We start from the raw sequence: 23,587 nt of genomic DNA, 5'->3' as shown, positions 1-23,587 counted from the left end.
TTTGACAAATTATGCTCTTTAATGAATACAGCTCTGATTTCATTTTAAGGAAAACATCTAGGTAGGTGACTTTAATTGGGATCCTTTTAAAGCTCAATGTTTGTCTTTTAACCTTACACAAGTCACTGAAAGTTTCATATGTTTTAACAGTAGATGTATGGTTGTTTCAGTTCCCAATATGCTGCATAAATATTCTGTAACAGGGATCTTTACTAAAGATCTGAGCAATCAGTGATCAGTGGTTGGTGCTATTATACATTTTAAGCATAGAGCAAGCCTTCCTTTATGCTGTATTTAATTTTAAACAGGGCAATATTTTATTGGTCAGTGAAGTTAACCTTGCTTGGAAATAGTTTATGACAGCTAGCTATTTTATGAACAAACATGCTCCTATTTGCCAGTTCAGGGTGAAGGGCCGTAATAGCCCGTGGTTTATTTCTGAGCTAGCAGACTTCTTACACAAGAGGAATCAGCTTTGGGCTGATGCGAGGAAAGTCTGGCGCTGAGGCTAACTGGCTACATTTCTGTTAACTACGTAATCACTGCACTGCTTCCATTAAAAAAAGCCAAAAGCGATTATTATATATCACAGACCACGGAGTCTAAATGACCCTAGGAGATTTTGGCCAGCTCTAAAAATGTCTTTCTGCCAATTCTTGCTCTTCAGAGTTGACTCTTAATATTGCTGTTGACTCCATTCATGTGTCAAATAAATCCAATGTGTCTAATTGTTTCAACAAACATTTTATAGCTTCCAGCTCTTTGTTTGGCACATAAACTGACTGTAAATCACCCACTTACTCCTCCTGCAAGTCATGCCTCTAATCACCACACTTTCTACTTTCTTCTTCTCTATTAAAGATATTAGTGAGGCCTTAAATGATCTAGACCCGAGGTCAAATTCAGCTGGGCCAGATTTTAAAACAAAAATGTAGACAGACAGTCAGTAGCCTATTTAAAACCTTTGTTTCTTTTTCTTTTTGTCTTGGACCCATCAACTGGTCCACGTCTGTGGACCCATCAACGGCTATAGACATGATTATTTGGTTCTTCTAACACAGTTTCAATAACATCTGTACAGTAGCTACACTTTTAACCTTTCATAGTTGAAGCATCAGGCAGGGGTATATAGAAGATGTTACTCTACTCATCCTTTTGTGATTATTTATGTCATTCATGACAGCCAGCATGTATTCTTACAGTTTGGAAGTCTGTGAATCACCTTTCAGGGATTCAGAAGACAATCTGCTGTAGCTCTCTTGATCCCTGCATGACTACATCAGGGTAAAATGGCTCAGATAAAATGCAATTAAACTCTACACTTTGGTGTCCGCCTTGGGTGATCTCTAGGGAAAGTTTGTCCGGAAAGTTTGGTGTTTCTCAATGTGGTGCCTTTGAATATTATATTCTTGAACTGCCGCAATGTTTGGCCATTTCAGGCAAGGTTGAACTGTCTTTACATTTCAGGGATGACAGAAAAATACTTTCAGTAGAACATTGTCCTCTGTGTTTTGAAAAGCTACTAAGTGGAATTCACAGTAGAAAACACAGATTTGTGAAAGGTATGATTGCTGGTGTGACACACCTGATTACTGCCTATGTGCATCTCTCAACAAAGATAGTAAGGAAGCCAGATGGCTGACATTTGGAAAACCTGCCTATGTTTTCCCCTTTATTGTAAAGTGGTGATCCCACAGTGTTGATTAACTACAGAGCCATTTCCAAGCCCTCTATTTTAGGTAAGGTCCTTGAAAGGCTGCTGGATGACCAGATCAAGGTATACTTGAACAACATTTTGTCTCCTCGCCACTCTAGTTTTAGGAAACCGCACAGTATACTGTTTCCACAAAAGTGGTAAATGATATTGTGGAATCCTTTGATGCAACGACCTATTCTACTGCATTTTTTATTGATTTGCCCAAGACATTTGAAACCATTGACCATGCTATTTTATGCCAGACATTATCAGATCTAGGCCAGTCAGACCAAGCTGTTGGTTGGTTCTCAATTTACCTCTTCAACAGTAAGCAATGTGTGCAGTTCAGTGGTCTTTCTTAGTATCACCAAAGGTGTATCAAGGATCGTTGCTGATACTTTAATGCCTCTCCTGGACTATAGAAACTTCTCAGCTCACTCATCTGGACGCTGTCTGTCACAGAACTGCGATTCATAACCATCAGGCTCATCATCATACTCTGTAATGGTCATCATTAATCATGCACAGTACTTTGCCCTGATTTCTGTTGCCCACTTATTAACCCATTTACATGCTACATATACAGTGCTGCCACAGCCTCCAGTCCCAGGGATTCGTCCTTTTCTCCATTCCCATACGGGGTTTGGTAAAAAGGTCTTCTCCTACTCTGTCCCCTACACCTGGGACACATTACAGCAGTAAGCTGTCTAGATGGATTCCCCTAGAGGATTTTAAATACTTTTTTTATGAAATACTGAATACCCTGTCTATCTTTAACTTTGTCTTGTATTGCTGCTGTTGCCTTGATCAGGTCTCTCTGGAGAATATAACCCTGTGTAATCTGTCATGAACTGGTTCCTCTAGTCTTTTTGGAACATTATTCATAATTAATAAAAAAACAAAAACACACACTTGAACCTCTCCTGTAAAGCCATTGGTGTGCATATTTGTGGTTCAGTCTGAATTCAGGAACATGTTTATCTCATCGAGCCAATGTGGAAACATATGAGCCACCTCAAGGACATTTCTGGCTTGTATCCGTGTGACTCTAATGAGGCAGGTAGCGAAAGACACGGAGGAGACGCTATGTGCATATAGTGTGTGTGAGAGTGTGAGCTCACTTTAATCAGTGCAAATCCAGGGGTGTTAGTTAGAGACCTACATAAAGGTCAGTAACAATGCAGCTGCCTAAAAATACCACAGCACAGACAGCAAATGTAATAGTGTGTTTGTGAATGTACAGTCATCATCATGGAGTTCGGTAGGATTCTCCAAATTATACATTTTCTTACCAGGAAATAGTAATTCTTCTGTCATATTTTCCCAAAACAACAAAAAAACGCACATGGCATTGTGTTCTTATCATAGATTGAAGCTTTGTATGTCCTTTCTGTCACTGGACATTCTCCCCTCTTATTTTATATCACATGCATGGACAGAAAGACACACATAGCCCAGCTGTTTGTCCTTCATTTATGTCATATCTGGATTTGGAGCGACACTTGGATCCTCATTACATGTGACCCTGTCTTTCTTTACCCCAGTACAAGCTATGGATTTTACAGTGACAACTCTATAACAAATTGCTTTACAGGGAGCAGGTGATGGTGGCGATAACACTAGTCATCCGGCCCTCCCTCTCCCCTCTGTCTCGCTTTGAGCCAGCTCCAGCTGTGGTCTTTAAGAGGCTCAGTGAAGGGGCCTGGGCTCCTATTCTAGGCCCATCTCATGGCCTGGGTTAATTTTGGATGGAGAAGAGGGGATGAAAGGGAGGAAAGAAAAAAAAAAGAGCAAAAGGATACGAAAGAGATTGGAGCACTGCAGGCCACAGCACAGCACGAGCACTCAGATGACGACGATTGTGACGTTATTGTGAGATCAGTGCAGTGGCAACAGTCATCACAGATACAGACAAGATAATTGATGGCTCGACTCTATTTCTTTTGTAGGTCTGAAATGAGAATGCTGTAAATTTGTGGTTTAACCCGTGACAGGTTATGTGTTCCCTTCTTGACCTCAGTTTTGTCATCTCTTTCACACAACATGACACTGCAGCCATGAGACCATGTGTCTTATTGTATGTCTGCTTTTGTGCACCGCAGTCATAAAGTACAGCACTTACCAGATCCACCCAGGAGCGACATGTGGCTGCAGCAATCCCGTTCAAGTTCAAGTTCAAGTTCATTTATTTATACACTGTATATAGTTCTTTAATCACAAGCATGTCTCACACGACCTTACAGAGAAAAGAGCCAACAAATCTATATAAGAACAAATTGTAGCATCATAAAATTGTTACATCCACGCCAGGAAAAAGGATTTGCCAACTTTCTGAGGTTGGGCACTTAGAAAGAAATGTAATCTACTGCTCTGAGATTTATTCTAAAGGGAAAAAAGTTAATTATTACCCCTCTTGTCATGTGGAATCCTAACAGAAGGAGAGCCAAAAACCATTTTGGGTCATGACCCACAGCTTGAATAAAACATTTTAAAATGGCATTATTTTTTCTCCAAGTCATGCAGCCCAAAGCCTGAAGTCAGACTTAGAATATTAAGTCAGTGTTTGAAGATTATGCTTCACATTCAAACAACTACTCAAGCAAAGCCAAAAAGAAACCAAAAACCAGAGTGCATGTACTGTCAAATCTATCATTTTATTTGACCAAATACCAAAGGTTTTTAGGATTTCTTGCAAAATCACACAAGGTTTTAGAAGATAGACTGTTATGTCTTCTGCCCAGTGCTCCTAGTAGATTGAACGGCCATGCTGGCACCGACTGCAGCGAGGACGTGGCCCCTCACAGCTCATCAACCTGAGCCTGTGTTTATGGAGGCTGAGAAAGATGGGGCTTTGCCTGAGGACCAGGCGTGTCTGTGCTGGATTTGGGATGCGGCCCTTCTGTCCTGCACAGGAATGTTAATTAGGTGAGCTGAGCAGAGAAGAGGTGACCCGTCCCGTTAACCAGCCAACCCTTCTCTAACAACCAAGAGGGGGATTTAGTGTGACAGCAAGCCCAGTCAGCGTGTGCTCTGCATATATCTGGTGGTCATGATGTCAGGCCACATTGACTGATTGAGAGCATCTGTGAGGGAGACACTATATATACCATGACATTATAGAACCCACAGAAGGTCTTTGTTAAGTGTCTTTCTGTGTTTTTTGTGCACTTGTGCAATTGCAAACTCATCACGTCCACCCAGTTTCTTTCATGAGTTACAACAACATACCACTAAATTACTGTTTATAACTGAAGCAACACAGGGCACGAAATACCAAACAATTTAGTGCACTTAAGGGTTTCATAACTTATCTTCACAATCAAATGGGAGCAAACGCAGAGATTCTTCTTTTAAGCATCCAAATATAGTCACACCATGCACACAAATACATAAATATGAAACATGCATCCGTAAGATACACAGTTCATATTTATATCACTGAATATTTGCTTCCAGAGGATAGTAGAATAAAGACTAATAAGCTTATGTATGTGAATTAAATGTATTGAAATTTATTTTACAATTTTTATTTTTATGAACTTTTTATTTTTATAACTACTATTTAAAAAGATGTGATTTTTGGGGTGGCATTTAGCTCAGTTGGCAGAGCAGCCGCCCCATGTGCGAAGGCTCAGTCTTTGCTGCGGAAGCCCAGGGTTTGAATCCGACCTGTGGATTTTTCCCACATGTCATTCCCCGTCTCTCCCTGCATTCCTGTCACTCTTCAGCTGTCTCTATCAAATAAAGCTTGAAAAGGCCAAAAAAATCATCTTAAAAGATGTGATTTTCAGAAATATTATTGTAGTGGCCATTTGTCCATAAAAAACAAATTAAACTTTAAACCAAACAAAATCAAAAGGCCACTGATGCACCTTGGGGATGTGGTTTAACACAGGCAAAAGAAGATGAATGTCCAAACTGAATCCTTGCGTTTTGTGATGATTTATTTCAAAATAATAAAACAAACAAAAGAACAAAGAAAACCATGGCTGCTGCTGCCTCCCTTGCGCTGGTAAAAAAACCATAGGCCCACCCAGGTGCATGCTGGTACTCAAGGTGCCTACCTATCTAAATAACCTCAAGTGCCCACTGTGACCCATATACCAAAAAATAAACCAAAATACCAACCCTGCAAATCTAAATATCCCAAACAAATAATAAATAAACAAATAACAAAGAATATTGGCAAAAAATCAAATCTAAATAAAGCAAACACTTAATTTAATCAAACAAACGTACTCATAATTAGCTAATTAAATTTACAACTAAACACAACAAAGACTAACTTCACAAATAGCTCCTATAATTATAGATTCACAAATAAATTTACAGTACAAAATAATATAGTAAACATGGTTCATTACTTTTACTATTACTTTTCTTTTAGGGTATCAACAAATCAAGTTTATATCATTATTACTGATCTGAATATTACAAATAAAAAACAACAGATCCAGTTTGTTGTGTCCATAATTATGGATCTTTGTATTCCCCGGCCTGTTGTAATTGACTTCACGTAGTTACTTATCAACTACTGACCTCTACAGGAAGTTATTTGGCGGTACATTACAAAAACACTGTACTGTTTATTATCTTTACTCCAAAATGCTACTTTAGTGAAATATCAAACATAAAGAAATTTGTAAATTGGTGTTATCAATATGTAAATTATTATTTTAAAATTATCTACTGAAACAAAAGCTAAGATCAAATTTTATTAGGCAGGGCAAAATGGTCATCACAAATTGGCCAATGGATTCTTTGTTGAATTGACTGAAAACACATTAACCTATTTACTTGTATTTTACCAAATAAGACCTGCAGCAGTCAGTCGAGTAATCAGTTAAGGTTATGCTGATAATAATCTGGAGGATCATTTTTCCCTTTAGTCTCGAGGATAATGATTTCCAGAAACAATTCGAAATGACAACTTAGCAGACCACAGCACAGTTTTCCCAAGCCCATGTTGTAATATCCTTTACACAGTTACACAGTTATGTTGGTTTTTAATGCAGCCTGAGAGACAGAAGGTTACAGGAATTCACTGTTTGTTTTTGGCCCCTTATCTGCAGCGATTTCTCTGGATTCTCTAAATCTTTCAATTATATTATGGATTATAGAAGGTAAAATCTTTTTTTTTTCTTAAACGGTTGGACTATTTACCCATGCAGTTTTTCATAAGCTCATACTATCCTTGCTTATGAATGAGTGAACCTTTCGAGGATTCCCCTTTCATACCCAATCATACCTTCACCTGTTACCAATGAACCTGTGTTTCAAACACGTGTTTTTGAGGCGTTCTGTGGGCCAATTAATTTCTCGAAATTGTTCTGATGGAGTTGTCTGTTGTCCATACGCATGGGACCAACCATAAGAATAAGACCAGCCACCAACCATAAGAGCCAGCACACAAGTTAGTTAACAAAGGGTGCAGCACGGCTGACCTTGATTTTCTGTTATATGTTCGGGAGAGAGGTCTAGGGGTTCTATAATGTTACCTCTCTGAAAATGTACAAGTGACTTTGTTTCTGTTTGCACTCCCTGTGTGTCTGTTTTGTTGTTATTTTTTTCAATAAAAAATTTATCACAAAAATTTTTGTTTTAGTTTTTTTTGCATCATTACATACAGTTTTTATTTAGGTTTTACACAGCGGTTGTCTGTTTAGTCCAAGTACAATAAATCACCAGTTGGTTTGTGGACAACAATTTTGCAGCTTTCATAAAAATCGGGCCAGTAGTTTTTTCCAATCCCAAACAAACGGCACTAAAAACAGAGCTGAAATAGAGCAGAAATGCTGACAAAGCCTCACCATTGCCTACTGGAAAGACACTGTACAATCCCTGAGAGAAATGAAGAGATGAATGCATATCATCTTTGGGATTCATTTATTAAATCTGTCACTTTCCAGCTATACAGTACTGTAAAGGATCTGATAACTGTACAGATAACCAACATGGCAGTTGTGATATCGATCAAAGCTGTGTTCGACAATTAAAAGTGTTTTATTATGGTTTCTTATAAATGACATGGGCCTGACATTCATTAGAATCAGTAATCTTAAAGAAAGTATTGTATGATGATGTCTTTATGTAATCTGAGTCTATAAGATTATCATAACTATGCATCATTAAAGTAATACATGAACAAAGCTTAGTATGACACTGATTAGATTATCTGTTGTGTAAAACTATCATACATTAATAACTAAAGTAACATTTATAAAATCAACTACACATTTTTATAAAAATAACAGCTACGTACATATGAGTGCACACTGAAGACAATATAACATCATTGGTCCAAGGACTGCTCGTTACATCTGAAGATTACAGTATTTGTTATAATAACAAATGGCATACTTGAAGTAAGAATAGGGGGGAAAAAACCTCTTCACATGATAAACTGATTTTTATTCTTTGGAAATATGACATCATCGAAGACCTTCATATTTTGTAACAGTACGGTGTGCCCAATATACAGTATTGGCACGTTTAAAATGAAATCAGTTGTAACTGCTCATTAGTACCAGCACCTGAACCACTACCTAAAATATTGCCTCAGCGCAAATATATATAAATCTAATAAATACAATTACAACAGTGTTTGAATGGACCTCTGTTCAAATAAGCACAGGATATCAATCCTGTCATGTACAAAATAATATCTCAATCATAATTATGAGATGTAGATTAAATCATTGTGTCACAAGCGGAGCAGCAGCTGACTAATTTATTAACAAATCAATCAATCAGTTAATTAGAAGAAACCACCATGTCCAGTTCTTTGACTCCCTCCTGGCTCGAGGTGAGGCCACAGATGCCTGAGAGGGGGCTGTCAGAGAAATGGCCTGCAGACCTCGGCACTGTGGCCGGGGAGGGAGGGGCTTGAGCCAGACCGGGCTTCTTAGGGGGGATAGGTGGAGGGTTGCCCCTTTCTGCCCTCGGGATGGTGGGTGATCTGATCCCCTGTGGAAGTGCTGCCGCAGCCCTTGCGATGACAGGAGACAAGGGCGCTGCCAAGCTGCGGTAGTCTGTACCGAAGGGTGAATTGTTCGGTGGAGCGAGCTTCGGTGTGGTATTCTGCTGGACGGTGGTGAAGCGAGATAGGACTTGAGTGACTGTGCTCCGCGCCATCTGCTTGACTGGGCTGGCTTCTGTGGAGGAGCTGCTGGTCGCAGGGGAGACATCCTTTGGTGAAAGGGGAGGCAGTGTGGTCTGTGACTGAGGCTCTGGTTCAATGGTACCCTGGAACTTGTGACGAGCAGCGTGGAAGCGTTGGTTTATCCCGACCTGGTAGGGAGACTGATAGCTAGCAGGGCTCGGGCTGCCTGGTGGGCGTTTGGCAAGAACAGGCGAGGCGCAGGGGGAGGAAGGAGGGAGTGTTGAGGGGGTGGGTGAAATTGATGTCTGGGTCTGATGAACTGGAGAATTTTCATTCCCATTCTCTAGGCAGATCTTCTCTGAGAGGGCGTTACTTGCACCATGGTGCCCGTTGATCTCCATTGGACAGTGGTGACCATTGACTTTAGGCTGGACAGGTTGCTGGTTTCTGTCTTCCTCAATGTCCTCAACCTTAATAGTGTCTGCTGCTGTCTTTCCTAAAGGCATTTTTGTGGCCCACTCCTTTTCTGGAGCTGTAACTACCCCCCTAACATCTCTCATCATATTTGCCTCCTCCATCTTCCTCTTCAACTCTTCTACCTGATCACAAAATGATGAAAAAAAAAAAAAGATTAATTTCAATCAGAAATGTTGCTGTACAATGCAAGCAATCTTCTTCTCTTGCACTAAGATTAGAGGAAACAACTTGAAGTAGTTATAATACATGCAAAATGTGCTGCCACGTGCATGATGAATGTGTTCAAGTGCTCACACCTGTTGTTGTAGCTGCAAACAGTGAGCTTCCTCCTTCTTCAAACGTGAGCGGAGCTGCTCTCGCTCTGTGTCAAACTCCGCCAGCTGCTCCTCCACCCTCGCCTCCATTCTAAGAGCTCTCCTCCTCTCGTCCTCCAGCTCTTTTCTCAGGGCCTGACAAGCCTCCTTCTCCTGCGTGAGGAAAAAAAAAAAGTCTGTTCACCCGGAGTGAAAAATGTAACCAGACTTAACAACACATGAAATTCAGAATGTTAATACCTTGTCGAGTTTGCGGTTCAGCTCAGTCAGCCGGTGACCTTCCTCCAGAGCTCTGGCACTTGCCCACTTGCACTCCTTTGCCAAAGCGCAGGAGAGCTGCTTGTGCTGAGCCCGTTCTTCTTCTAGCTGGTCAGTAATCCGCCTCTGTTCTTTTTCCAACCGTCGAACCTGACTTCGCTCAAATTCCAGCTAAAAAAGACCCAAGAGAGAAAGAGACCCGCAGTAATAAAAAAGCTTGTCAGGCGCCACTTCTTTTAAAACTCCACCTATTACTCATTAACTGCTATTTGTCCAGCACATTCCAGACAAATATTTGCCATCACTATTAATTAGAGGGCACCTGTTGTTGTAAGCGCTCCCTCTCTTTCTCCAGGATGTAAGTGACATCATCTCCCTCTGCTGTGTCCTCAGCATGTCTCCTCTTTTCTTCCTCCAGATCTGCAATGACCTGAGGCAAACACAGCGGGGAGACAGAGAGTCAGGAATGAAATTGATCTCACATGAGTCTGTCCTGCTTGATATTAAAGTCCAATAACAGTTATTTTGAAGCAATATGATGACTACATTGTAAGCAAAAATGCTGATGGCAGTTGAGCTGAACAACAACTACTACTTATCTAAATGAGTGTCGTGTTCAGCCCCGCCTGAGGAGAAAAGTATAGTTTCCACTCTGTGGTTTTACAAAGCCTAAAATGATGGAGTGCTTTGTGTTTGTTCAGTTCCAAATTATGCACTGGGAATCATTATTTGAAACAGAAATTTAAATATTATGGTGTCATTTGAATACCGAAACAATCAAATCAAATCAATTCATTTCATGTGATATTAACATGAAATTACTGGAATTTTGGGATCCCACAGATTGGGTATATATATTTAACTCATACAGTGGTCCCTCGTTTATCGCGGGGGATACGTTCTAAAAATAACCCGCAATAAACGAAATCCGCGAAGTAAGTTTTACAGTTATTATACATGTTTTAAGGCCGTGAAACCCTTAACCACACACTTTTATACACCTTTTTACACGCATTTTGTACAGTACTCCCTTAAACAGGACGCAGAACACATGTGCGGTTCTCCCTTAGCCAATTTAGGACGCAGAACACAATGCGCGTTCATACTGTACAGTACGCTGTAAAAAAAAAAAAGCATGCAAAATTACACAAAAAAAAAATCACAGTGACTGTACCACTCGTTTCGCGGATTTTTTTGTGTGTAATTTTGCATGCTTTTTTTTTTACAGCGTACTGTAGCGAGGGACGACTGTACTGAAATTGGGAGACAATGACATGTTTTTTTTCCATCAGTCTATAAATAATAATGTATTCACACTCCTAACCTCAAATGCACATAAAACAAAGGTAAAACTGGAGACATCGGTGTGCCGGCATTTTTTCATTATTATTTGTTACCCTGCACCTGTGACCTTGTGGATGTGGTTCCTGCTGAAAACAATGAAGTTCTTTTAATTAGTTATCCTGATGTTCCTGAACGAAAATATTGGGCAACAAAAGGTTTAAATGAAGAAGGATGATTCAATATTAGATTAGATTTTTTTGTATACTTAAAAGCTCTTTGCACTTTACTTGTTGCCTTCCCCGTTTGTGTTTCTTTTCCATGTTTTCCACCATTGATGCAAGCTTTTATCTTTTATGTTTTTGACTGATTTAATTTTTATTTTTTTAAATCTGCATAAAAAGGACCAGCTCATTTCTGCCCCCCCTAATTAAAAACCGCACATCCACACCCACCCTTCTGTGCCTGCTCTCCGCTGCAGCCAGCTGGGCCAACATCTTCTCCTGCATCCTTCTGCAGTGGCTCACCACCAGTTTGAGAACCACCAGTGGGTTGGAGGTGGGGGAGGAACAGCCGGGCTCCTTGTTCTGGCCCCCAACAGCCTCGCTGTCTCTCTGCAAGGCCAGGAAGGGGTCACTGAGGTTGTACCTGCCATAGCGCTCCTGGATAAACAGCTCTTTACGCTGGGCCTGAAGAGAAGCGAAGAGTGATTAATGAGCTACAGTACGTCTGTGGTCTGAAGTCCAGTGGGAAATGTTAATCATTGGAACCGCTTTGCTTCTTTATGCCTTTGTACAAATGTCCTTCTTTACAGAGGGTCTGTAACTTGAATCTTCTCTTGGATGAAATTTCTGGTTGTTATGTTGACTTCTGTCTATACATTTTCAAAGAGACAGTTTAGCATCAGTCCAACATTTAGGTCCAGACTGAAATATCTCAACATGAAATTTGGTACAGACAATTGTGTTCCCCAGAGGATTAATCCTAATGACTTTATGGTTTTGAGCAAAATATCTCAGTAACTATTGGAAGGACTGGCATTCATTTTAGTACATGAATGTGATGAATTGTAAAGCCTTTGCCATCTTGCTGTTAATTGTTAATTTGTCCAATGCTTTATCACCAAATATCTGCAAAACACTTTAATCAGCCTCAGTTGTACTGTGTTTAGTGCCATATACCAAATATCAGCATGTTAATATGCTGACCTAATTTTTAGCCCAAAGCAACTGTAGACATTTAGTCTTTTTTTCCAATTTTCTACCTTGGATTACAAACTAGGAATAGCATCATTGTCTAGTATATAATGGCAGCAGTGTATAGTATATAATGGCCCTTTAAGTTTCTATACAATGGTCAAATCTAACCCAAGTTGCAATTCATTTAGCACGCATTAGCATTCAGTCACAAAACTGACATCCCACTTTGAAGTTATTATGATACAATATGATGATCTTAGTTCAAATTTCTCTGAAGTTCAAACAGGAAATTGAACACTGCGTTCGTCACACCATGATCACATCTCTGAATGCTAGAGCGGTAAATGTGCAGTCGATAAAAGAAGGGGAAGAGAGGGAAAGGAAATGCACAAAATACAAGAGAAAGAGCGCTAACAGGAAGATGGAGCAACAGATGGCGTGTGTCTGTCTATCTTTAGCAGGACAGCTGCTCAGGACTGGGCCTCGGCCAAGGCGGACCTGTTCTCTGTTTAACTCACGACAAAGGAGGGGTAATAGCAGCAAGAGATTTCAGGTTCAGCAGATGCCTTTGGGCCTTACATGAAAAGGGGTTGAAGTGTGTGTGTGTGTGAGAGGAGGAGAGAGGAGGGGGGGGCTACAGCAGAGCTGGCAATGTGTCTTGGTGGGGTTTCAACAAAAGAGGATCAAGAGATTAGAGAGAACAGTATCTCCTCTCTTGCACGGCGAGGACAGAGCTCCTGATGACTGATATCAAGACACCTAAGAAGTTTAAAGTGTTGTCAAGAGTGGAGATGTGCCTGTAGTGTAATGTTCAGCCAAGTCGCTGTTCTTACAGAGCATTTAAGTGCTGACTGGGTGTATGGGTGTGATATCTGAGCACACGGGTATATTGTACCCTTGATCCTTCACGAATGGCACTACATTGAAGTAGAACTGTGGTTAGATTCAGATTAAACCTTTTCTCCTCTAGCACAGATTCAGCACTCTGTAATGAGCAGTACTTTCTTTTCCCCAAATTGAAAATCTGTCCATTTTACTGCTTAGACCTTATTGAAAACATTTGTATAGAAAGTTGCATGAGGCCAGGGGTTTCTTTTGTATTAAACACCACAAAGGTTAACCACCCACTGTGACTGAATTCGACTAGCTGATCTGAACTGAAGTCTTCTGACAGAGAAATTGGATGTAAAGTGGATCAGTCACATCATTGCTCATACCCGGCCCACTTAATAAGGTGTATATTGGATTGCTACATCCCCAATATTCACAGGAGAAATGACTCACAAATTATGCATGCAGGGCTGAGTATAATTGATTCAAATGTCCAACATTTGGAGCGATAATCAAGGCAATCTGACGTGACTGACAATTTCTTACACAGATTTATTAGCAGGTGGGAGCAGCACTGAGAAAGAAACATAGGACAAAGCACTTAAAAATACCATAGTCATACAGACTATGAATCTATGGAAGTCAACAAGCATTTTCAAAGCAAACAAATTAGTCTCTAAGGTAACAGTTTGAAAAATACAGAGATTGACAATGGATGGCTACAGACAAAGAACCAGAAGTTCAAACAATATTCCACAACAGATAACAGGCTTCGTGATAATCATCTTCTCACTCGTAAATGTGGCTTAAATGGAGTAGGGCAAGGCTGCAAAGTTTTGCGGCTGTTATTTGATCCAGTCCACTGAGGATGGTGTGAAGGTGGATCAAACAGCGTGGAAGGGTGAAACAGGAAAACACAGGACGCCCAGGAGAATTCAAAAATGCCTCTCAAATGTGGGCGATATCTAAAGCCCAGTGACTACACAGCACCTCAACAGAAGTCTTTGCGCATTGAAGAAAACCTTTTATGAATGTAGAATATGTTCTTTGTCCTCAGTGTGTTTATACAATGCAACAGTATTGACAGTATTGCCTGCCAAAGATCTTCTTTAAATACAAACATGTTTCATATAGATACTAAAGCTGAAGATAGAATATAGTGAGCAAGATTTTATACTGTCCATTGATTTTTTTGGTGTCTTTTTCCTTAAAACTAGACATTAAGTTTCGAGTTCAAAGAGAAATCTGTCTACATGTATGGCCCACAGCCCATCCCTGTTCCTGTCAATGACTGTCTGCACTGATGTGTCACTTTTACAGTCTCAGATTTCCTGAAACCTACAGCACATTGCTCAAGGCTATGACTTCATCTGCAGCTACAGGGAAAAAAACGCTTAATTCATGAACCATTGCTCATACAGGAGGAAAACGCAATGCAAAAAGAAAACGCATAGATTTTTGTTTTCTGTGTTCTTTTCTATTTATTCAGCCTGCACACATTTCCATAACTGGATAATTGGCCTTTATATTCTCACCTTTTTTTTTCTAAATCACAGGACCCCTATTAAACACAGACTATGCCTCTTTCTCAGCTCCCTGTCCAGCCTTTCAGTGCACACACAAATGCTACAATACAAAGGGAGGCTATTTTCCTCTCCATCAATCCTCCGCTGCTGCAGAGAGGGTGGAGGAAGCGAAAAGAGGGATTACAGGAAACACATTTCTTACATTACTTAACACTTCGCCCAGATCTACCAGAGCTTATGTGTTACATCATACTGTACATGTACAATACCCATAAGCCCGCAGACGATGTGTGCTATGCATCACACTCTACCTCCATTATTCATGTTTTTGTCTGCTGGCTCCAGTTCTTGGCAACAAATGTGCTTTTGCATGGGAAGCTGTCTTTGTGCCATGGCTGCACTGGTTCCAATCCAGCTTATCTTTTGCTGACACATACCTGGACCTCTTTTAGTTGCAGAGGCTTGGCGACAAGATCTGTATAATACTGAGGGAAGCTGATATGTGAACTTCCTACCCTAGAATCTTGTATATTTCAGAGCCGCTTGGGGAGATTGCTAAATACCCTGAAATGATAATGATATGATATATGCACTTAATGTTCTCTGCAAAGGAACTAAATATGTGAAGAATACTATCCATCATAATTGCATAATTCTGGATGAAATGCAATAAATGTTGATGAATCTAATCAGTTGGTGCATCTCATACCTAGAAACATTGCCCTATTTCAGTGCTGCGCCATTACCAAAGAACACACAAGGTAAACCTGTTTTATGTGTGTCCATTTGGAGGCTCTGGTCAACCACACCATGTGAACTCCATGGTTAATTAAAAGGCTCATTTTCATATTTGAGTCCCCCTTTTAACTTTTCAGTAAAGACTTGCATGCCTTTCCCAAAGCAAAGGGACTACTGGATCACTGTAGGGCTTTGTGTGCCAAATACGAGCATTGCCAAAGACTAACTTCCTTTGAAAGCTGCAGTGTGAGCAGCTGCAGAAGTGAGTCACAAGGGGAAAAATGCAGCGGATAGTTAGAATGCCAATGATAGTTCTGCATAATTAAATATAGAGCACCACAGAAAAACCACATCATTAACCTCCTGTACTTACATTATATCCTGTAGAAAATCACTGATAAGACTGTTCGTTGTTTTTTTAAAACACAGAGAACGAAAAACTGCGCATGAAAAGTTTCCAGTTCCCATATTTTTTAACCAGATGAGCCAAAGGTGTGAAAAGCAAAGAAGTGAACAGTGGTGTTGCATTACCATGGTGATTTGTGATTGAAATAAACATTTCTCACATGACACTTAGTGTAGCGGTGACACGTCAGTTAAAGTCAGCAACTGGACCTACTTCTCTAATTACTTCATGTCCACGTCTTATTGCTGGAACTCGACTCAGAGTCTGCAGCCACGCTAGCAGCTCTGTGGACTCAGACACAGCAAAACACTTAACATTAACATCCTAACATGCTGATGTTTAGCAGGTTTAATATTTACCAGGGTCACATTTTGTTAGCATGCTACATCTGCTGATCACTAAACACAAAGTACATCTGAAGCTGGGAATGTCAATATTTTTGCAGGTATTTTGTCATAAGCCCAATTTGGACAGAATTGTGACCTGCTGATGTCACTAGATGAAAACTGGAGGCATCACCAAATTTATTACAATTCATCCTGAGAAGAACATCAAATTTTATAAATGCCATGCTGGCACTTGAGGTAAAGTCAGGGGATCACCACAGGCCAGAGTTGAAACCAGGTAATCCATTAAACCATTAATTCTCTTGGGAACCTGAATATGGTAAATGGTACATGGACTGTACTTATATAGTGGCTTTCTAGTCTTCTGTGCTTTTACACTACATATCTCATTCACCCATTCAGACACATTCATAGACTGATAGCATTAGCTGCTATGCAAGGTGCCAACTGCTCACCAGTTTTAGGAGCTAACCACTCATACACATTCACACACTGATGGCGAGGCCTTCGGGAGCAATTTGGGGTTCAGTATCTTTCCCAAGGACACTTCAACATGCAGTGAAGGATCGAACCACCGATCATCTGATTACCCGCTCTATCTCCTGAGCCACAGCCATCCAATATCTGTGCAGAATTTCAAGGCAATCCATCCAACGGTTGATGGGATATCTCAGTCTGAACCAAAGTGGTGGACCAACAAACAAACACCACCGTTCATAGCGCCCTGCCACGAGCGTGGCTAAAAACAAAGGGATTATGTGGAGCTGTTTTACTGATAAAAATCTTCCACGTCGCCAAGTTCTTAACAGCAGAAAGGTATGAATTCATGATTCACCTTTGGAAAAGCATTTATCCTGCAGAGAAGAGATCAGTTTTCACCTACTCCCTGCAATTAATTCCCTGCAAGTCTGTGATTATACCCTTAATTAAAGCGTCGTAAGAGTGAACACTGCAGCATTGATCCAATCCCAGGCCTGAATGGGTTAACAGTTTGTGCTGGTGGAGCTATGAAAGAAGCACAGCCATATTCCCCTCAAGCTCCAGTTAAGGCCAATGTTTATTTGTTCACTCCTACTCTCGCTCACATTGAGTCATCAGGCACCCAGCGTGCTGTAACTCTTCTTGCCTTAGATGGCCTGATCCCAGGAGAGATGTAGGAATGTGGTCTAGACACAACACATGAACATTCAGAGCAGTAGGCCCTCTTAGACGGCTGCTCTGCAGTTCACTGGCCTTCTCTCCGGTTTGTTCTTTCAATGGGCCATTTTACACCAGAAAAGTGAAGAGCACTCCAAGAGTATAATGATTGTAAAACTCAAATATTAACAGTGTGGATGAAGTCTGCAGTGGTGTGTTAACATTTCAGGTGCAGACATCTTTTGCAAAAATCCATCGGTAAGTTGCTTATTCACTGCTTATCTTAAGTTTGTGGTTTATTAACAGCATCACAGTGACAGCGGAAGTTTAAAACTGTTTAAATAAATAACACAACATCCTTTAGGCTATGCAAATAGCCACTGGAGGTCTGCAGGACACGGCAAAGGAAAATAGCCTGACAATCCTTTAATTGAAATGCAGCAATAATCCCACCAAAGTAAGACAACCTAAGCTTAGAACTAGCTGCACTGTGTCAAGCTGTGTGTGTATGTGTATACTCCACATAATGGCTATTTTTAATTGAATTTATGTTCAAGTTCAGTGGGATGCATCTACTCAGGGATCTACTTTTAGACAATGGCTCTATTTTCCAGAGGTAAATTAGACAGATCAGGAGGAATTTTTCACTTCAGAGACACTTTGTTGTTACCATAGAGAGAACGTTTCTGACAGGAAATAACTTGATCAAGAGGTTTACTTAGAATAAATCTTAAATGTTTTAGATTTGTTCTTCTTATTTCGTTATATATAACCTATAACCAAAGCATTTAGGTTTCAACGTCTCCTGTAGGCTTTAAAATGCTGATGTTCCTTCCTATCAGCTGTGGCCGCGGTTAGCTTGAATTTATGTCATTTGCAGTAGTGATGAGCAGAAAAGTGTTTGAAAAATGTTGTTTGTTAATGAATGACCAACATAAGAAGCTCTCCATGCCAACTACAAATGAAGTATGCAATGTTGTCACAATATGCTACAGCAGTGTTTTGAGAGGTTTATTCTGGCACTTGTCACCATTTGTCATTAAATGGTTCTCTAAAAACAGCCACGTTTGAAGCCCGGAGTGTTTGCTATTACAAAGACAGATGCAGTGCAGAAAAATCACTTCAACGTTACAATTATGTTAACAGCTCCATTGACGGGGTACCTTTAGGGCATCGATGACCAGGTCACGGGCCTCCAACTCTCCCTCCAGGATGCTGAAAAGCATCAGCAACTCTGGCTTGGACAAACTCTCCATATTCAGCTTGGACTGTGAGGACAAAAGAATAAAGAGAAGAACTTTGTCAACTTAACTGAATGTAGATTATACTAAACTTGGAAGACCGTTTTCCCACAATAATTTCTCAGTTATTTAATTGCATCTTGTGTTTTCCAATTCCCCCAAATCAGACATCCAGACTGATCTATCTGATCTAGCCCCTAATTTATGAGCCTTATGAGGATTTGTGGGATATATACATATATTATCTTTGGGGAGGGAGGAATTTTTCAGCACAGATCCAGTTTACAAAATATGTAGTAACATATTTCTCCTGCATGGAAAGAAGCCAAAGAGATAATTTTACGAGTAGTGCAGATGTGCACTACATAACAAACACGTTGTGTGGTAGAGCCGATATTGCAGCGAAAAAAATGCAATTACTGTTCAAAAAGATGAATAAATTAGTTTAAACAACAGCAAGACTTACAACTGTAACCTTACAACTAAGATCTGGGGATTCAATTTTCCATTTCCATTACCAAAGTTGCTAATTTCATTTCTGATGGCACAAAAATGGCAACAATAAAAGCCAACGTGTTCATCATCAGACACAGATGAATCGCATATCAAATAATAGACAGCAGGCTTCCACAAGCTGCCCAGCTGATAATGTGCAGCCTGACTTTACTTTTTCAAGTTCAGTGTTGAAAATAATAACAAATCTCTTAGTTTTGTTTTCCCACTGCGTGTCCCGTTCATAGTGGGTACCGTGACAGTTGGTTATTTTGTGTTGGAAATGCGATGTGGTCTCTTTGTAGTGTCCCTGCACTCTAATCTCACAGCTGTGTTGGTTCTGCTGACAAACCCTGTGGTCTCCACACCTCAAACATCCAACCGCATTCTGACCAAGTGAGCGTATGCGGGCCCCTCTTTGAAATAAGATCAAAGCTGTTGATGTTTTTACATTAAGCATCCTTTGTCAGATGAGAACCAACATGTTGTAAGTACACTGCGCTGACTGACTACTTAATAACAGAAGTATAACTCTTGTTTGAAAATCTAACTCACTGCTGTTTACTAGATTGTAATCCACACCTGAACTAGCGTTCATTCAACAAGCCCGGCTCTGCTGAGCACCACAACTTTCCACATCATGAAGTCATTCGGTGAGGGGAGCACTGGTTGCATAATAAAATAACACATAAGAGCCACCGGCTTTTCATATCTGAGTTCTTAGCTCCAATATTTTCCCAGGGATCTTCAATAACATCAGCAACGTGAAAACCGGACAATGACGTGCAAAAACTATGCGGCTAATGAGCACATTTGTATTTAAACATATTGTGGTACTTATGCAGAGCAAGGAGAAGTGAGAAGAGGAATAACCCTGGTGGACTGAACCGCCTGCCTTAATCCCTGCAGCAGCCACCTCTCACAAATAAGGCCCACAGTGTTTTAGTTCTGCCTTTACCAGCACTCATGGTCTGTGGCTTAACCACAGGGGTAAAATGCTAATTACACTTCAGCGTACACACCTCCCTTGGTTTTGGTTTTACAGGCTTGCTTGCTAATTTCACAGGCCGCTGTAATCACTGTGAGAAGAGTGTGCGCAGTGTTATGAAAAATATCTAGGCCAGCGGGGGTCCTACATGTGTCATCATGCTTGTTTAGATCCTGATTATTCCACCTAATTCCCCTCCTCAAGTTGGAGTTATACAAAGCGTTAGCATGGGAAATACAAATATTCCCACACGTTCTCCATAGCGGCACTTCCGATCACGAAAAGCCCTGTGTCCATAATCCCTTTATCCGTGTTTGTTTTAAGCCTGGTCAGCCATGTGCCCCATCTGCAACAGTGCAAAGTTATTAAAAACACACAGGAGCTCTTCACTGCAAAAACATATGCTTTGCTCCGGGGCGGGGGCTCCCTCGGTTTGTGACCTATAATGTGTACAGTATAAGTGGAAAATGAACCTCCTTCACTCAAATCATATCAAAAACTACTTTTTTTCCCTTTTTTTTTTTAAAGTCTCGGGGCAGTCATATTGAATCAGAGCAAATGTTATACTAACAATATGGAGAGCATTTCAGATTATTTTTAGATTTCTGTGAATTGTGCAGTCTTCCCTCACATCATCTTCCAGCTGGTTTTACTTGGAAGGGGAGGACCCAAGAAAAAAAAAACAAACAAAAAAAACATAAATGTGTGCATGAATATATGTCACAGACATCTTCAGCCCCCCCCAAAAAACTTGTCAACTGAGGGTAAGTACAGCCTGAGAGGTCTTTGTTGACCAGATGCAGCATGTCTGGATGTTAAATTGGATTTGGAAGCCAACCTATTTTATGTGTGTGTGTGTGTGTGTGTGTGTGTGTGTGTGTGTCTGCAGGCCACCTCACTTACTTGCACAGCTACTGACTTAAATGCAACCTAAAAACACATCAAAAGTAATTAATTAAACTAAAGCGTTGCCACGGCTCAGTAAATAAGAGTTATCTAACAACTGGAGCCAGTGTAAATTCAATCAACACCATCATGGAGATCAGAGGCCGACTTAAGAAGATGTCACTGTGGCTTTAATTTTTTTTTTTTTTTTTAGGGATTTAGACATTTAAGCACGAACTAAACACATTAAATTGTTGTTTTATCCTCAGAAGATGCAGACAAAACGCTCAGCCCTGCAGCTTTGACTACTTTTGCCACTTTTTTTTTTTTTTGGACCAAAAACTGTAAACACGGCACAAAAAAAAAAAAAAAAAAAAAAAAAAAAAGAAAAAACACACACGATAAAAATATCGTCTCTAACTTCACACCGTCAACAAAAAAACATTTCCCGTATGTCTTCTTACCTTCATGCGTCCCTCTGAGCTCTTTGGAAACTCCAGCATGAACTTTTTCTGCTGTCAGGAGATTTGTTTCACTTGATTTGCGTCCTCTCTGATCCCGAATCAGCGGAACACCGAACGGCCAAGCACCGTCCTTGACTGACAGCCAGAGCCAGCCAATAGCTGTGGCGCATCTCTGGATGCTGACCAATGAGAGACGAGCTCCTGAAAAAAGAGGAGGAGGAAGAGTTGACGTCCCACCTCTTGGATTTTGGTTGGATTTCTTTGTTTAGCATTTCTTGAGTGTCTTCCTGGGCACGTAAAGACTTTGAGCGAGCTTTATTGATGACTTTGCATGTATTGTTATTAAAAAATGACTTATGGTTTGTTTGTGCCCTGATGTAGTGACTTTATAGTGACTTTGCAGTATCCTGCTGCTAATATTTAAATGTTGATATGTGTTAGCGTCATACTGTCATGTTTGTTTGGTGTCTTTCAAAGTGTAGGGCACATTAACAATGAATGAAAGTGTTGGTATTAAAATAAGTAGTATTTGACCCCTACTAATGATAACACTAACTGTATTATCAGAATCAGAAATACTTTAATAATCCCAGGGGGAAATTATTTTTGTTACAGTACTCCAGTATACAAACAAAGAAAAACAACATATGTAAACACACACACACACACACACACATATATATATATATATATATATATATATATGGTTATTGATCAACTTCACACACTGCTCGGTAGTTTAATCCATAACAGTGCATCACATCGTGGAGTTTGATCATTTGATCCGTCTTAATCTGCAAAGTAGCTTGTAGCTACAGCTGATAGGTGCATTAGATATTTGCCTCTGAAATGTAGTGAAGCATGAGCATAGTAAGCAAGTATCTGAACATACTCAAGTACTAGAAATACCTCAAAATTGTATGGCACTCAACTTAACGCAGCATCACTGTAACTGCCTGAAGTCTCCCCCTCTTTGAGTTGCTTAAAAAGCCTGTTAGTTTTCATTCCAAAATTTATGTGTTGTAACAGTAATTAACCTTGATCCATGTCTTAGACTATGATATCTTAAAATATGTGAGAATTGAGTCTGGAAAGTCCTTAAATATTTCTTGAATTTGATATTTAAGAAAGTGTGGGAGCCACTGATATCACTGCAAATACAATGAACATTTGATTTGATTTGATTCTGTTGTAAAACAACATCCACACAACATATTTGTCTAAATATTCATAGACAAGTGGGGCATGGCCATGCGCACACAAAAAGTGAAATGAAATGCATAAAGGTGCATTTTGTCTTGCAGAGGCAATGAAAGTTGCAATAAATGTCACCATATAAACAATCTGCTGAGTAATTCAAGTAATCTTAATTATTCCAACAAAAGCATCCTTTGCATTGATTCTTGGATTTGTGGGATTACAGTATTATTGACTGCCATCTGGTGGCATAGTCACTGTAAGACCCAGAGTGGCTGGTCTGCAGAGCCCTAAAGACGTCTGTGTGCTTGCTGAAGGAGGCATGAGAAATGTCAGTGGATTCACCTGGGAAATCAAAAAGCTTTAGGCTGTAGTTAAAAGCTAATATAACAGCCAGCTTCAAATTCTAAAACCACTCTCAAAAAAGGAACAGTTGGAGGTAATATGGTGACGTACCCTGTTTTTCTGTAATTTGTGAGACTTAATAAGACTCCTGTGTCTTATTAGCAGCACTCAGGAAAAACACAAACTCGACTGCAGGGGTCTAACTCTGCGGGAAGGTTTGGGGACAGCTGTGTTGTTGTTTTTTGCTGTTGTTGTCAGCTGTGAGGCACGCAGCTCCAGATGCTATATGACAAAAATCAGATCAGGTATTCATTGTGCTATAGACCTGAAAATTTAAGGCTGTCTCGACTGCAAGCTGGACCCCTTATTGTAGTACATAATAGCTGCCAGTAGAGTGCAATGCTCACACAACTCTTGTCAAAGCTGCATGCAGTGAATAGCACAGAAAATACAGGCTTTCCCCCATAATTGTGGGGGAGCATAATACATAATCCATTACCTTAACCATTAACGGTTACTACTCTACTGATGCACTCATGATAACTCGCTCCAGATAAGATCAGCCAAACAATCAAACTGTAATTCAAGATATGCAATCTAACCGTGAGAAGAGAACAAAAACACGGGTGCACTTTGGTGTAGCACTTTGGCTCAAAGTTATAA

General features: G+C 40.2%; 1 protein-coding gene across 1 annotated transcript; it reads right to left on the bottom strand.

Annotated features, from left to right (window-relative positions):
* Positions 1 to 7,565: 7,565 nt before the first annotated feature.
* cttnbp2nla (CTTNBP2 N-terminal like a) lies at positions 7,566 to 21,532 on the bottom strand. The gene is made up of 7 exons (XM_010735095.3): positions 21,383 to 21,532; positions 18,476 to 18,580; positions 11,584 to 11,817; positions 10,170 to 10,277; positions 9,830 to 10,018; positions 9,572 to 9,742; positions 7,566 to 9,397 (listed from the first exon to the last, which is right to left on the bottom strand). Exons 1-7 carry the CDS (start codon positions 21,419 to 21,421, stop codon positions 8,450 to 8,452), a joined length of 1,794 nt encoding a protein of 597 aa, XP_010733397.3. The 5' UTR covers positions 21,422 to 21,532; the 3' UTR covers positions 7,566 to 8,449.
* Positions 21,533 to 23,587: the final 2,055 nt, after the last annotated feature.

The sequence above is a fragment of the Larimichthys crocea genome, chromosome VI (genome assembly GCF_000972845.2).
Source record: "Larimichthys crocea isolate SSNF chromosome VI, L_crocea_2.0, whole genome shotgun sequence".
NCBI lineage: Eukaryota > Metazoa > Chordata > Actinopteri > Sciaenidae > Larimichthys > Larimichthys crocea.
The sequence above is the reverse complement of the archived record's forward strand: the minus strand, read 5'-3'. Positions and strand labels throughout refer to the sequence as shown.

Excerpts from the sequence above, each read along its gene's own strand:
- cttnbp2nla (XM_010735095.3), bottom strand. The coding sequence starts at position 21,421 with ATGCTGGAGTTTCCAAAGAGCTCAGAGGGACGCATGAAG. Across the intron at positions 18,581-21,382 it reads GCTCAGAGGGACGCATGAAG|TCCAAGCTGAATATGGAGAG; the intron begins GTAAGAAGACAT and ends TTGTCCTCACAG. Across the intron at positions 10,019-10,169 it reads GGGAGCGCTTACAACAACAG|CTGGAATTTGAGCGAAGTCA; the intron begins GTGCCCTCTAAT and ends GGTCTTTTTTAG.